Source organism: Clarias gariepinus, chromosome 6 (assembly GCF_024256425.1).
Source record: "Clarias gariepinus isolate MV-2021 ecotype Netherlands chromosome 6, CGAR_prim_01v2, whole genome shotgun sequence".
NCBI classification, from domain to species: Eukaryota; Metazoa; Chordata; class Actinopteri; order Siluriformes; family Clariidae; genus Clarias; species Clarias gariepinus.
In genome coordinates, this window is record NC_071105.1 from 19,110,481 (window position 1) to 19,126,022 (window position 15,542).

The 15,542-nt window shown below is 37.0% G+C and overlaps 1 protein-coding gene across 1 annotated transcript; it reads left to right on the top strand.

Annotated features, from left to right (window-relative positions):
• Positions 1–898: 898 nt before the first annotated feature.
• txnrd3 (thioredoxin reductase 3) lies at positions 899–14,550 on the top strand. Its single transcript, XM_053498560.1, has 16 exons — positions 899–1,314; positions 2,600–2,660; positions 6,677–6,786; positions 7,826–7,933; positions 8,031–8,103; positions 8,194–8,313; positions 8,875–9,017; positions 9,167–9,282; positions 10,046–10,271; positions 10,461–10,553; positions 10,640–10,716; positions 11,423–11,579; positions 11,981–12,088; positions 12,187–12,282; positions 12,802–12,936; positions 13,038–14,550. The coding sequence occupies exons 1-16, from the start codon at positions 1,204–1,206 to the stop codon at positions 13,098–13,100; spliced, it is 1,797 nt and encodes a 598-aa protein (XP_053354535.1). The 5' UTR covers positions 899–1,203; the 3' UTR covers positions 13,101–14,550.
• Positions 14,551–15,542: the final 992 nt, after the last annotated feature.

Genomic DNA, 15,542 nt, shown 5'->3' on the forward strand with positions numbered 1-15,542 from the left:
GCATCTAAGGTGCTAAAGAAGCTGACAGGTCTTTTTCACTATGGTGTTAGTGTGACAGGACCATGACAGGTCCTGAGTGATGTGAACACCAAGAAACTGAAACAGAAACTGTCTCCACCGGGGCAAAGTTGATCATAATGGGCTGGTAGTTACTCTCTTGCTTTGTTTTGGAAGTCTACTGGCTTGCTGATGCTGAGAAGTTTGCGCTACTGGCAATGGTTAATTATTATTTTTATTTAGTTTCACATTATATACACTTTTATTTTTTAATGCAATGAAATTTTATCTTTACAATTAAGTTCTGTGTGTATGAAATTGTGTATGGTAGCTTAGTGGTTAGCACTGTTGCCTTGCACCTCCAGGGTCAGGTCTGTGTGCATAGACTTTGCATGTTCTCCCCTGCACTTGGTTTGTTTCTTCCACATACTTTGGTTTTCGTGTGTAAATGTTGACCAAAGATCCCACCACGGTCGTAAAATAGAAATAAATACAATGGTCATCAGTGGCCTCCACGGTCCCTAGTTGGACTACAGAGGTTAATGGATGCATGGGTGGAATTGTACTGTATATGAGCCTCTCAATGAAAGCTGCATAAAAAAAGAATATACTGTAAGGCAACATTTGGCAGAAGCATTTTTCTACCACAAGGTGGCATGGTTGCGCCATTAAAAATATTTAGTTGTCTTCAGAGATTGCCTGTTGGGCCTATTTAATTTATCTATTCTTTTCGTCGATGTAATTTAGATTTTTTTTTTTTTTTTTATAAAGTAACCTGTATGAAATTATATTAGCAATTTCCTAATGTTTGTTTAGAAACCCGTGAGTCATCGGTGCTTTCGGATATAATCAGGCGGTCGCGATGACGTCATCTTCCCCGCTTGATTCGGCAGTGAAGTTTCGGCACCGCTCGCGCTTGTACATATATATAGGCGCACCGGCGAGCTCGCATGGAGTAGAGCCAGAAGGATGTCCCGCGTCGAGCAGTGTGGGAAATAATGCGCTCGCGACTGTCGAGTAGCTTTTCATTAGATGTCTTTTGTTAGCGTGAACTTGCTTTATCATAGTGTCAGAACGCAGTGTTGTTTAAGTCTTAGTCGGAGGAGTTAGACGGGAACTTTGTTAGCCACCTTCCCAGTTAGTCTTTAATCTAACTCGGTAAAAACATCTAACCCGCGCGGCTTTTTTCCCCGGTCTATTGCAATCATGCCGCCGGTAGAGACGGACAAGGGTCAGATTAAAGCCCGGATACAGGAGCTCATCGACAACCACCTTGTTGTGGTTTTCAGTAAAAGCTACTGTCCATACTGTAAGAAGGTAAGTGCATGTTAACTAGCTGTATCAGAACAAGAGCTCGTGCCGCTTCGGTTAGCTAGGCTAGGCTAACTGACTATTATTAGCTCCGAAGAAATGGCGCCGGATCAGTCAGCATGAGAAGTCTGTAGGGGTGCACAAAGTTAGAGTTCAGCTCTCAGGATTATTGTTAGCTAGTTAGATAACAAGATCTCTAGATGAACAATTTCTGTGCCTGCTATTAATCCGTTTTACATAACTGCTTATTACAAGTTTATTAAAGATATGTCCGAGTTTGGTATCAACCTGTAGGAGCTCTGTAAGATGGAGCAGGTCAGAGAAAGTGGTGAAGTCAGAAATGTATAGCGAAATCTCTTCATTTTAGGGTTAAAATGTTAGTTACCATAGTTACACATATTCTATTTGTAGCAATACGCGTGTTACAAATATAATGTGTAACTACACATGTAACTTTTATTTATATATATATATATATATGCACATACATATATATCGTATGTGTGTGTATCTTACAGTAGTCCATCCTCCCAGTTGTAATGGACAGTATCTACTTATGCTCTCGTTTTCACTACATAGCATTATCTATTCTATAGTTAATTTATATACTCACTGCGTGGCCATGTTGCAAAATATTTCCTGCATTATTTTACTTATTTAACCTGCGCCTTATTGTACATTCTGGACAGCATGTGTTTTTAATACAGCAGCAGGGGGTGTAAATTCTGCTTCATTCCTAGTAAAAGACCCCTGATCTATCTCCGTCCCTCTCTCTATTACTGTTCATGTTTGAACAGGTTTGATTTAACTGAAGCTTGGAAGTGCTGTTGTGGTCATGATCGAGCACCTCTGAAGTCATCCTGTAAGGCTCATCCAGATAGTAACTTGACTAGTTTAATCTGGAAAATTGTCCTTGCCAGTCATGCACCAATATCAGTATTTCATAACATGATCATTGGCTTACTAAGTTAACCTGTCTTGGTGTTAATAAATGCCCTGCATTCATAGGTGGCCCTGTTCCAGATGTGGAATATGAGTCAGGACAGGTGTGTGTGTGTGTGTGTGTGTGTGTGTGTGTGTGTGTGTGTGTGTGTGTGTGTGTGTGTGAACTTTGTAGTTTTTAATAACAAGCCTTCATAATATCATGGCATATCCCATGACATCTCATTGCTCACAGTCTACAACAACTAAATCCCCTTGTTTAGCACTTTGTCCATTCTTTTGACTCATCGTTGGCATGCATAAACCTTTGGCTTATGTAGGTGAACTGTCTCCTTTTGGCTTGTTTCAGGTAAAGGAGTTCTTTAAAGAGGTGAATGTGACCTACGAAGTTCTGGAGTTGGATCTGATTGGTAAGCATGACTTAGTTTTTCACAATCGCCTTGCTAATATATGTATTGCAACATTTATTACCGTATGAACAATCATGCAATCGCATTACTTGTGACGAACACCAGATGATAAAGACAAATGGAGAAGATAAGGTGTAAATATTACTTTGTAGTCTTACAGCATGGCTTATGCAGAGCTGATAATTATATAAACCGCATAGCATGTATTTTAAACAGGGCTAGGAAAAGCATTAGCCCTTGTGACCAAAAAAAAGTAGATTGTAATACATTTAACAGCTATAAAAAGATAATAAAAAAATCTGTATTGCTTTTTAAAAATTTTGTAAAATAATAATTAATAAAAGTGTTTTATATTTGTTTAAATGTAATCAATTTTATGGTGGCGTGGCACACCTTTATGCTGTACTTATGGCACACACAACTAAATCCAGACACCTGCCAACCACAGACATCTGAGGCATGAGGCAAGTCCACTCTTTCAGGACCACTCCTTGAAAACTGCAGCCGTTTTCCAGTTACATGCACAAAGTTTCATAACATTATTCAGTGATTTATATATTGCAACCATGTTGTAATAAAAAACGAACTAAGTGGTAAATTTTGATTTCAGTGCTCTGAAAACAACTTTTTCATTAGATCAAACATGAATAAAAGAGTTCTCTTGAAATATTCTAAGTTGGCAGATCTCAAAATTGATTCAAATAGTTAATTATTAAACTTTTGTTAATTCTCTTAACTTGTCAGTTTTCTTGTCAAATTTTTTATTTGTGTTTTTCTTTTTATTGAGGAAATTCAGTTCTTATTGTGTCCTTGTTCCATTCGCAACAAAGTAAACATGATGCCTCATAACCCCTAGGTTTAAGGTGAGATGCTATCTTTTGACTCGCATGCCATTGTCTAATGGTTACGTACATGTCAAGGAAGAAGAGCTCTTCAAAATTATTTTTCTTCAGAATATTACCCTCATGTCAAAATGCTGTTGACTGACCCTCATGCAACATAAATATTTTAAACAAAACTTTCCAGCTTACTATTTAGTCTCCTGACAGTCACATATTTTGATAAGGACACCAGTCTGGCTTGAAATATAGTTCTGGAGTACAATGTAAGGACGGAATGGCAGATCAATGAGCTGATGTTTCCACAAAGACTCGCTGATGTTTTGTAAAGGGTGCAGCACTACATTTACGGTTTATTTAGTCTATATTAAGGCATTTGGTTAGTTAACTAACTTTAGCTTACACTATTACATAATAGAATCTCCTATTCTTAGTCAGACGGGAGAGACCTACTTTGACTTGTCATGTGTTATGGTTTTATTTCCATGGTTTAATTGTGGTAAAGTGGAACTTGGTTAAATACTTAATCACTGCAGATATGGCAAAACTTATTGGTAGTAGAGTCAGATAGAACACAGCTCCGTTCCACAGACAGAACCAGACAAACAGGCTTTCATGGATATCTTGGATCTTATCCTGCTTCATCTGTAGCTACGGCTCTCACAAGTGGACAGAATTACATTAAAGATGGTTAGTTGCTATGATGACGTCCACATATTGTTAAATTTTAAAAGTTTCTGCCGTTTAACTAGCAATGTGTTACGTGCAGAATTCTGTAGAAAAGCATTATCTCTGCCTTAGCTTTTTAGGAATCTGCTGCTGCTGAAGCCTGTATTCATTTTGTATGACATAGAATTTTTTTTTTTTTTATATCATACGTATGTAAGAATGACATACCAGCCTTATGCATGAGATACGATTCTTCATTTTTGAGAAATCTGGTAAAGGAACAAATACGTTGCTGTACTTCTTTTACTGAACCATATTATGATAGTGCCAGCAGTCATAAACTGAAACTTTGTTGTAGGTCCTGTGAAAAATATGAAAGTGATTGTTTTTTTTTCCCTATTTCCAGGGTAAAAGTGTCCGACTTGTTAGTTGTTGGTGTTTATGTTGGTTACACCACAATTATTTTTAACCGTTTGATTAATACTGATTTGACCTGTCCAACATTAAGCTTTTGTTGTAGGTTCAAGTCTTCTGTGTCTGTCAGCGTTGCACAACTGTCAATATCCAGATGTGTATGTTTTTCTTTGCACAATTAAACAGCTTAGACGAACACCAATTTTAAAGTTTTCCCAAAGATCCTAAGGCAGATTTCTAGGCTTAGACAGTGCAATTGTAATACACTGAGGTTTGGAACCACTGCTTTGGTAGTATAATTAGCTTCATTTTCCTGTTGGAGCATTCCCTCCGCCCCCCCAATCTCATTGGGATGATGATTTCCTCAAGTATGCTTTGTATTTGGTCGTATCCGTTTTGTATTCAATGGTGACATGGTTCCCAGTTTCCGCTAAGGCAAAGCACCAACAAAATGTGCTTCTACCACCACTTTTTTTTTTTCCTCTTTTAGTTTTGGTTTAATCAGATCAGACAATCTCAGACATGTGAGATCATATGACTTTTTTTCAACATAGTTTTTTCTCTTTCTAATCTTCCATGCAATTCAGCTTAGTGGATTGTATTGGGCTGTTGTTGTCCTCTAAACAGCTTTTTCTATATATGTGGATATCTCATTACTTGGACCCTTATGGTTGACTCTGTGTCTAATGTTTTTCTTATCCGGTTGATATACTGATTTCTTTTGGTAGATGGCCTCTTTTATGCAGTGCAAAGAATGAGAGTGCTAAGTACGATGGGTTTATTTCAGTGTATGAGGCTATCACTGGAAACATGCATGTGCTGTTTATTCTTCTTAATATTGTTTGGCTTTGGTCTAATGTGATTTAGTCTGCTCTCTTCTTCCATTTGCGTAATTGATGTAATTATTGTGGCAAGTTTGTTTGCCTGCATTTTCTAATGGTTTTCTTGCTTCTTTTTTTCCCTTATCCTTGACTTGAGAGCAGGCTGGCAGTATTTTGTATGTGTTTGCAAACGCTTGCACTGCGATATAGGGAAGTGTTTCTCTTATGAAATAGCACATGCCCTTGTTACATTTTGTATGAAAATGTAATACAACAGGCATCAAATATGGTTTCTTTAGGAGGAATTTTTAATTTCAGTGCCATTGTGGCAATGATTTACACAGCGGATAATAGAGTGTCAGTTCTGCAAGTATCTCCTATAGCCAACTTGCTAAACTTGCTGAGTCATTCACCACTGCTCTGCCTGGCAGGGCTTTTTATCTGTTCCTGTCTCTCCTTGAGCCTTTAAACTCTCAAATCATTTATAACTCCTTCTCCCCTCCTGACTGTTCTTTATCTGTCTATCTGTTCTTTTTTTCTTTTATTATTACTTATCCTTGCTTTTCCTCTATCTCCACACAAATCATGCTCCAGTTTAAATATCGCTCAGACAAGGTAGTCATCACATGCACTGCATTTGTTTTAGTATTTGGGTCATAATTTGGTGGCTTTAAATCCAGCTTATTTTCTTTTAATGTGGTTATAATTTCATAAACCTCTTTCTCTATCAAGCATATTGTATTTGACTTCCTGTGATGAACTTTTGTTTTACTTTGTTGGCACTTTTAAAAGTTTTTAAACAAGTAAATCCAAAATAAGTTTTAAAGTTGTTAGAAATAATGTACCTTAAACATTTTGTCTAGTTTTGATATTGAATAACTAAAACTGATTTTAGAACCTGGCAGAGTGTAAGGAAGAAGTTATAAGTTCATAAACCTGGCACTGGTCTAAAACTTTAAACTGCACTCCAACATGCAAAAAAATTCATGAAATAATGTTTGACACACCCAAGGCTCTTCGGTTGTATAAGCATGCAGCCTTTTAACACGTCAGCTTATTGTTCAGCAATGGCTTTTCTCCTGGCTTAACTTGATCCTTCCTGAAAGGTGCAAATAAAAGGTATTGTAGACATGATGTATGTTTATCAAACAATAAGGGAAGATAGGACAGGAGGTCACTGGGAGCCTTGCCCAGAGTTGGCATGCTTCAGTAGCAGTGTTCCATGTGAAACATAAGCACCCGTATCACAATACATGTCTGGCATGTTTTTCAGAGAATGGTGCCATCTACCAGGATGTGCTCATGGAGATGACTGGACAGAAAACCGTCCCCAATGTCTTTGTCAACAAAACACATGTAGGAGGCTTTGACAAGACCATGCAGGTAATGGCACCCATCATATACAAACACTAACCATGGAATTGTGGTATGATTGGTATTTTGTCCAGGTTCTGTAGGATGTTGTACACATGAGAGAACAAAAATGTACAATTCTTATAAATTGGTTAGTTTTATTGTATGAGCTCAAGGGACTACAACTATACATTTATGTGCTAAAACAATTCGTCACTTACAGCGGAACTGGGACTGATGAGATCGAACTAAGTTATTACTATGTCCGTTTACTTAGCAGGTGCTTATAATGCGCTTACTACCTTCTCATTGCATCCGGCTGCTTGGTATAAATACCGACTCTGTCTTCTGCATGATGGATCTAATGATCATCTGTTTGAAGCTTTGAAAGTAGCTTTTTAAAGTTTCAAATGAACTCAAGTTGAACAAAATCTATAAATTGCTTCTTTCAGACAGCCAAAGCTCAACAATTTGTTCATAAAATTAATTGTGAATGTGCATCAATTAATTAGGTTGCTCACTTTTCACAGAAAAGCAAACAACCTTCAGTAACAACCATTTTTGTATTCACTGTGAAATCTGGGTTGAAGGTTGATTAAACTTGGTTTTCAAAGATAAAAGGATTAGATTGTAAAATAGTCTCCTTGCATTTAGTTGGACTTGGGCATGCAGTAGACACTAGCAGCTATTTCAGTTCAGTGTAGCCAATACATAAATATTTAAAGATATTTTCAAAATATTTTTTCGAAAAAAAAAAGGAAGAAAAAAAAAAAAAATATATATATATATATATATATATATATATATATATATATATATATATATATATATATATATTTTTTTGGATGGCATTTCACTTGGGCTTAGGTCCATCCGCTTAATCAGGCAGCAGTTCAAAAATGTGCCTTTTTTTAATACAATGCTTTAAAGTAATAGGAAACAAAAGCCCTTTGTAACTGAAATGAAGGATGCACAACAACCCTTATTATGATTACCTCTTATTTTTGTACCCCCTCCGCACACAAACACACACACACAAAATAACATTCCTCGGCTGTTATGGTTATAGGCATATAAAGATGGCCTCCTTAAGCAGCTGCTGGGAGAAGAAAGCACAGCCTACGATTATGACCTCATTGTGATAGGAGGTGGCTCTGGAGGTCTGGCGTGCTCTAAGGTGACTGTCTACCCTTCACCACAGTTTAAATTTGCAGTCCAAATCCCCCCCCCCATAAAAGGCATGTATTGCTCATGTTGTACTATATGTTCTATAGGAAGCAGCTGCCTTGGGCAAGAAGGTCATGGTTCTGGATTATGTTGTTCCCACACCTTTGGGCACGTCTTGGGGTAAGAAGTGCTGGGTGTTGTACATTATGATAGACAAAATACTACCATAGCTGAGTTCTTAAGCATAACAAACCTGACTACCGTGTCTAGGTCTGGGTGGAACATGTGTAAATGTGGGCTGTATTCCTAAGAAGCTGATGCATCAGACTGCCATGCTGCACACTGCTTTGGAGGATGCACGCAAATTTGGCTGGGAGTTCAGTGAGGAAGGTGAGAACTGCTGTAACACAGCACCACAGGGCTGACAAGGCTTACCTCAGAGGTTGGAGAGGTGTGTGTGTGTGTGTGTGTATGTGTGTATATATATACACAAAATATTTTCATTCATTCTTAAGACATGACCAATCACTATTACATATCATTGTTGAAGGTGAATAAGAAGTGTCATAAACAAATATGTGGAAATTTTGGTAATAAATTAGGATCAAAGTATTAAAATGTTGATTACATTTCTTAAACTTGCATTAATTGTTAATGATTGTCGATTCAAGAATACTAGAGATAATATTTAAATTGGTAAAATACACATTGTGCTGTTTACGACACATTTCAAATGTAGTTTTTACAAATGTATCAGTTATGATGAAACTTCCTCTAAAATAGGAACTGTGGTAAAATCGTGGTTTATTATGTCATGATATCTGTATTCTGTTAACTCACATTTGGTCATAGATTTTGTCTCAAGCACCTCTGGTGAAGTATTTTGCAGCCTTAAATAAAATTTAATGAATTAATTTAGCACTCAATAAAGCTTGCCATTTTTTCATGCAGTAAGTCATAACTGGGAAACGATGAAGACTGCTGTGAATAACTACATCAGCTCTTTGAACTGGGGCTACAGAGTGTCTTTACGTGACAAGAACGTCAACTATGTGAATTCCTATGCAGAGTTTGTGGAGCCACACAAAATCAAGGTTAGTGTTTTGTTTAGGTTTTGAAAAATTGAGGCAGATTTTCTATGAAGTCTTTCATACGGTTCTCGTTTAGAACTTGCATGTTGTGAGTTTTTGATGTTTTGACTTCACCTATGCAATTTCTGATTTCACTTATTTTTCCCCATCAGGCTACAAACAAGCGAGGCAAAGAGACGTTCCACACTGCAGCAAAGTTTGTGCTGGCAACAGGAGAGCGTCCACGCTACCTGGGCATCCCTGGAGACAAAGAATACTGCATCACCAGGTGAGTGTGTTTATTAAAGAGCAGAAATGCACAGGAAGGATCTTGCACGCAGAGATAAGCTGTTGTCTCATGAGGGCCTTGCTTTACACAGAACATCTCAACATAGAGCTTAGTTAAACTGATTCAGCCTTGGGGGCGGGGTGAGTTATGGGAGCTTCAGTCTTTGCAAGTGGTTGGGGAATGGGCTTTCTCAAAAATAATTTCTCACTAGAAATTAAGTTCTTTACTGTCTCTTACCATCATTTCTTTTACCATTAAATTCTAGAAAGTTTTTTTTTTATTATTTTTTTTTAAATACCATCCTATTTCACATTTGGTCCTCATTTTCTTTTATAATACTCTCTGCTTTTCAGGGCAGGTTTTTAAGCATGTCCGGAGGGATTTCTGTCTTTTTTGTCATGAGAACAATGGAAAGGTTGGCCAGTCTGATAGGCCTGTGGTGCAGTCAGTTTATCCCAAAGATGTTCAGTGTTGTTAAGGTTATGGCTCTGTGCAGGACACTTAAGCTTGAGGCCTGTATTAAGAGTGTAATGACTTCTCAGTTACATAACCATTTAATAAAATGTTTAGTTGCTCATATGTCCCATTATAATTCAGTTTAGTTGATACCATTCTTTTCCAAATCAGGAAGCTTGCTGAAGTTCATAAATTAGTTAATGATTTATTATTAATGAATGAACAACTGCAGGTTTGTGTTGTGTGCATTCTGCGGTTTCCTGTTTGCTCACGCGCTTGCATACTTGTGTCCTACCCTCTCTTGCAGTGATGATCTGTTCTACCTGTCCTACTGTCCTGGTAAGACTTTAGTAATCGGAGCGTCGTATGTGGCTCTGGAGTGTGGAGGATTCTTGGCAGGCCTGGGGCTTGATGTCACCATTATGGTACGCTCCATTCTTCTGAGAGGTTTTGACCAGGACATGGCCAACCGTGCAGGGGACCACATGGAGACACACGGGGTCAAATTCCTCAGGAAATTTGTCCCTATTAAAGTATGTTCATGTTTGAATGGGGAAAAAAAGTGTGAATGTTAAGTGTTATTGTGAATGTCATGGTTGTGTAAAACACCAAAGCAAATGTTTTGTAATCATGCTTAGTGTTTGATGTGATACGTCATGATTATGAATGAGAGTGCAGATTTCTGCCTCTTTCACTTTTAAATAAGATGCATGTGTGCGCAGATAGAGCAGCTTGAGGCTGGCTCTCCAGGCAGATTGAAAGTGACTGCCAAGTCCACAGAGACTGATGAGATCATTGAAGGAGAGTACAATACTGTAAGTGTAATTCCTTCAAGCTTCCTTTACAACTTTGCTGTTTATGAAACTGTACAATTATTTATAGGTCTTGTTTTTTGTATTAGGTTCTAATAGCAGTGGGTCGTGATGCTTGTACTGGAACTATAGGTCTAGACAAGGCTGGTGTGACCATCAACTCAAAGTACGTCCCTCTCTCTGTTATCTGATTATTCCTCTGTTTCATAATTTCATTCAAGGATATGTTTTCTTGGTTCATTATAGGTTATGTAAAGACATTTAAAGGTGGGGCTCTTGACTGTGGCTGCACAGTCATTGTGATTCAGCAGTGTTGGTCGTGGGCGTGTGTGAGAGAGAGAGGAAAGCCTGACACTCATCTAAACAAAAGTTCGGACTAAAAGCAGTTGTTTAAACTGGGCTGAGGGATGATAAATGTTTTCCTGAAACATTGCTCATTCACACATTGTTGCAGAAGCTGGGGGATTTACTTGGCATGTTTAATGTCATTGGTGTTTGACTCCTACACATACAGTCTTTCTTGTCAACAAGGAGCCAACTTTGTCGCTATTGCATGGAATCACAGTGGCACATGAGGCCCTATGACTGTCATATGACTCTTTTTATAATCTATCTATGATGTTCCTCTCTCACGCATAGTCATCACCCCACACCTGTTTTACCAACAATTAAAAGACTAATATTAATTTACAAAATTTATTTTATAAAATATATAATTACAAGTACAAATCTTTCTGACCTTGTACTTGAATGAGCTAGAATTACTCACTAATTACAAGAAAATCACTACACTGCTGCCAGACAGTTTTCTGTGCTATTTATTGTGAAAGCTTGTTATACATTGTGGTGGTGGGGGATTCTGTTTGCTTAAGGAATGGGAAGATCCCTGTAAATGATGAAGAGCAGACCAACATTCCACACATCTACGCAATCGGGGACATCCTGGAGGGCAAGTGGGAACTGACTCCTGTGGCTATCCAGGCTGGAAGACTTCTGGCTCGCAGGCTGTTTGCAGGTTCCTCTGTGAAGGTGCTTATAAGCATTAAGAGACTTTTAATTAATGATGTGCATGCATTACAGTTAATTATATGTATATTATACCATTGAAGTAAAAGTGTACAGTCAGTTTTAATTAGGTTTATTTTATCATTATTGTATATGTATCTATTATTGTATTATTTTTTCACAGTAGGTTATGAATGATATTCATTTGCTTGGAAATCTTAAATATCAAGAATGTTTTTATTATAAATTATATGCTAAAATCTATAAAAAAACAAAATTTGTGATCTGAAACGGTCATTAAATACTGATGGTTTAACTTTACTACTTTTTCTATTTTTATATATAGTTTTCCCCTTTCCCTAATAACTCGCATGCTCTTATAGAATGACTGTTGGTCTTTTCCTAACGTGTGTTTATGTTTGCAGTGTGACTATGTGAATGTTCCTACCACTGTGTTCACACCTCTGGAGTATGGCAGTTGTGGTCTTTCTGAGGAAAAGTCTGTAGAGCTTTATGGAGAGGACAACCTTGAGGTGTGTTAATTTTCCCTCTTTTATTTTAGAAAAACTGCAGAATAATATACTATATAATGTATATAAGTTACTAATGGTATGTGGTGTGTGCTGTGTAGATTTTCCACAGTCTCTTTTGGCCTCTGGAGTACACCATACCCAACAGGGACAACAACAGGTGCTATGCTAAGATCATCTGCAACAAGTTGGACGATGTGAGTATTACATGCCATTTCCTTTTTCACCTGAAACATGAGTTTCCAGTAGTATTATTCAGTTGGAAGTCTGTGAAGCCACTGTCCTTGCCACCAAAATGAACATGGCATGTGTGGTTGATCAAGAGCTTGTTTCTAAAAATATCATGGTGCTGTTAACATGAAAATAAAGAAAATGAATGAATATTGATCATTATTATTATTATTATTATTATTATTATTATCGAACATTGCAGCTCATGCATTCAGAGAAAAAACTGTTTAAAAATCAGTTGTTGTACCAGCCTGCATCTTTCCTCCTTACACCCATTGTGGCATCAGTTGCCAAGATCAACACATTACTTTACAGTCAACATATTAATGTTTGTTTAATTTAGAAATAGAATGCAATCAGGGTCTTGTTGGCAAAATATCTTTTCACACCATTTCTGAGGTTTCTTTAAAAAACAGTTTCAGTTTGCTTTTAAGCCCATGAAGTTCTAGCAGAATTGCTGATTTTGTTTATATGGTTTTGTCTAGAACCGGGTGATTGGTTTCCACTACCTGGGCCCTAACGCTGGAGAGGTGACTCAGGGCTTTGGTGCTGCCATGAAGTGTGGAGTCACAAAGGAGCAGTTAGACACCACCATTGGGATACACCCTACCTGTGCAGAGGTATGTGCATGTGTCTGGTAGTAATGCTAAAAAACATAGCTTTGGCTTATTTTGTCTGTTTAGTGATGTGATCTTTAATGACTGTTTTATCTTTCTTCCAGATCTTCACCACAATGGAGGTGACCAAGAGGTCAGGTGGTGACATCAAACAGGCCGGTTGCTGAGGTTAAACCCTGCTTGTTTAATAGGCTGTCCTAAAGCTGTATGAACTGGTTCTCACTAGTTTATACTGGCCTTATCCTTTTAGAAGTTTCACTTTTTTGTCCCTCTTTGCAGTCAAAACACTACTTTTAGCGTTTGAGCACCACTCAAGTCTAAACCAAGTGTGCAAGGAGATGGTCAACCACAGAGCAATAAAAGAAGGAATTAGATAAAAGCGCAAGTGGGCTTAGAGTGCACTCAAAAGTTTAATTGTAGAAAATCTTTGGTTAGCTGTAGCTTTGGGGTCTAGGTTTGTAGGTATTCTATAAATGCAACTGCTTAACACCATTTGGAGTTTCTAGGGTTCATCTTCAAGAGTGATTGGTTTTTAGTAGTTGCATATAAAGAAATGCTCAGACCATAGTCCTTCAGGACTGAGCTAAACCTGCTGCAGAAGAGAGAAACTGGAGAAGTGAAGCTCATGTAGGACAGCCTGTTAAACAGCGGGGTTACTCTGCTGCTATAAATCCTCCAAGCCTAAGTGAGAACTGCACTGGGGGAAGGCACCTGCTTTTGCATGTTTACTCCCAAGTGCTATGTGATGTTTTAGCCCTTAACCTGATTTCTGAGGTGGGCTAAGACTGATAATAGTTTGTGCTTAGACTTAAGAGGTAAACACACTTTCTTGTTCAAACACAGTTCAGTAACCTCAGCTCCAACCTCACAAGTAGGACTTGGGGCTCTTGATTTCCCCAAAATACTGCAGTGCTGCACAATCATGACTGTTAAAACTGGGTCTTTGGGCACATGTGATGAATATGTGTAAGAACTACACAGAATTACTGTGATTTAATCTACCATAGGCCAGGACATTAATAATCAATAACATTACAATATTTTCGGGAACTGAGGCCAGATTATTGTTTTGTTTACTTTAGTAAGTTTTTGGTTTGTGGTCTACATTGTTTGGCTTCTATTTTTTCATTATTTCTTTCTGTATAATTACCAACATTCCGTCCATGGATCATTTATTGATTAATTGGTTTAATCCTTATTTTTGTCTGTCCAATGTCTTGTTGGAGGCATTTCATCAAACAACTATTCATGAGATTGTGGTCTTAATAAAACTCAAAGTGTCCATTAAGCATGATTAAATTTTAAATGTACGCATAACAAATTATCTGTTGCTGATTTTGATTTAAATGCACTTAAAATTTCTAAATGTAATACATTTTAAAAATACTATTTAAAAGTTTTTTTTTCTGAGGATAAAATGCTAATTAAGTTTGAGCTCCCTGTTCTTTTTAAAGTATATAAACCCCCTGGTTGCTGTGGACTTCATTAAATAAATGTAAAGCACTGCTGATGTGTTACTTAGCAACAATGCCTGGTATAGGTACAAACCTGTGTTTCTATGGTATCATTGTTTTCAGAGTAATTAAAGTTTAATAAAGCTATGTACACTGAACCTTATCTTTTGATTGCATTGACCTTAATTTTAAAGCATATTAACAATATAAGGGCAATTAATTCTTACAAAAATACTTAGCTGTCTGTGTTCGGCAGGAAGTTTGTGTTTTACATAAAGTGTTACTGTTTGGAGTAAAGAAAAACAGAAGACAAATAGGCTTGGGAAATTTGAGTTTCAATACAGAGCAAAGAGGAAGCAGGTGAATTGCTGACATTGTGAAATGTTCCTGCTTCTGACACCGTTGAGTAAAGTTCCTTGTAAGTGAGTGCAATTCTTCCTCTCTTGACTAAACCTGAGCTTAGTTAAAAGTAACTGTGGCCTGGTTCACATTCTTTTTGATTGATTATACATATTTGAATTCGAACCCATTTTTTATTTTTTTTGTAGCGAATTGCAAAATAACAGTAGTTAAATTATATTAAAATAGCTTTTGAAAGTTGAAAATTTTTTTGAAAAAAATGCAGTCAGCAAATAAGTCAATTTGTACTTGGGTTTTTCTGGCATAGAAGCTGGCTCTTACATTTTTAAATAGCAATTGTCGTTATTATTATAATTTATTTATTTATTTAAATTTAATTATTTAAATAGTTGCAGATGCTACTGAGTTAATATGCCTCTTTTATTATAAAATTTTGTTTAGTCATATGCGCTGGTCTGTTGAAGTAATGATTGCAACCTCCCCTGGTCCTTTACCTGACATGCATCCCCAGATAAAAAATTAGTGGAGATTTTTTTTTTTTTTTTTTTTTTTGGCCCTTCATACAGTCATCTTTATATATTTTATTAGACTTCAAACATTGTGTATTTTGTCAAATGTAAAAATGAAGTATAAATACAAACTTTACCAAACTATTTGTTGGTTTTGCTTGTTTAAAACATACCATTTCATTTTCTGTAGAGGATTCATGGAATTTCCACTCATTTCAGCTCCATGAAAGTTATATACTTCACACGGCAAAATAAGTGTTTTTGATTAACAGATATTCTATGGTCT

Bases quoted from the DNA above. Each gene is read 5' to 3' on its own strand.
- txnrd3 (XM_053498560.1), top strand. From the start codon at position 1,204: ATGCCGCCGGTAGAGACGGACAAGGGTCAGATTAAAGCCCGGATACAG. The intron at 8,314-8,874 runs GTGAGAACTGCT...TTTTTCATGCAG, and splicing joins CTGGGAGTTCAGTGAGGAAG to TAAGTCATAACTGGGAAACG. The intron at 10,717-11,422 runs GTACGTCCCTCT...TGTTTGCTTAAG, and splicing joins GGTGTGACCATCAACTCAAA to GAATGGGAAGATCCCTGTAA.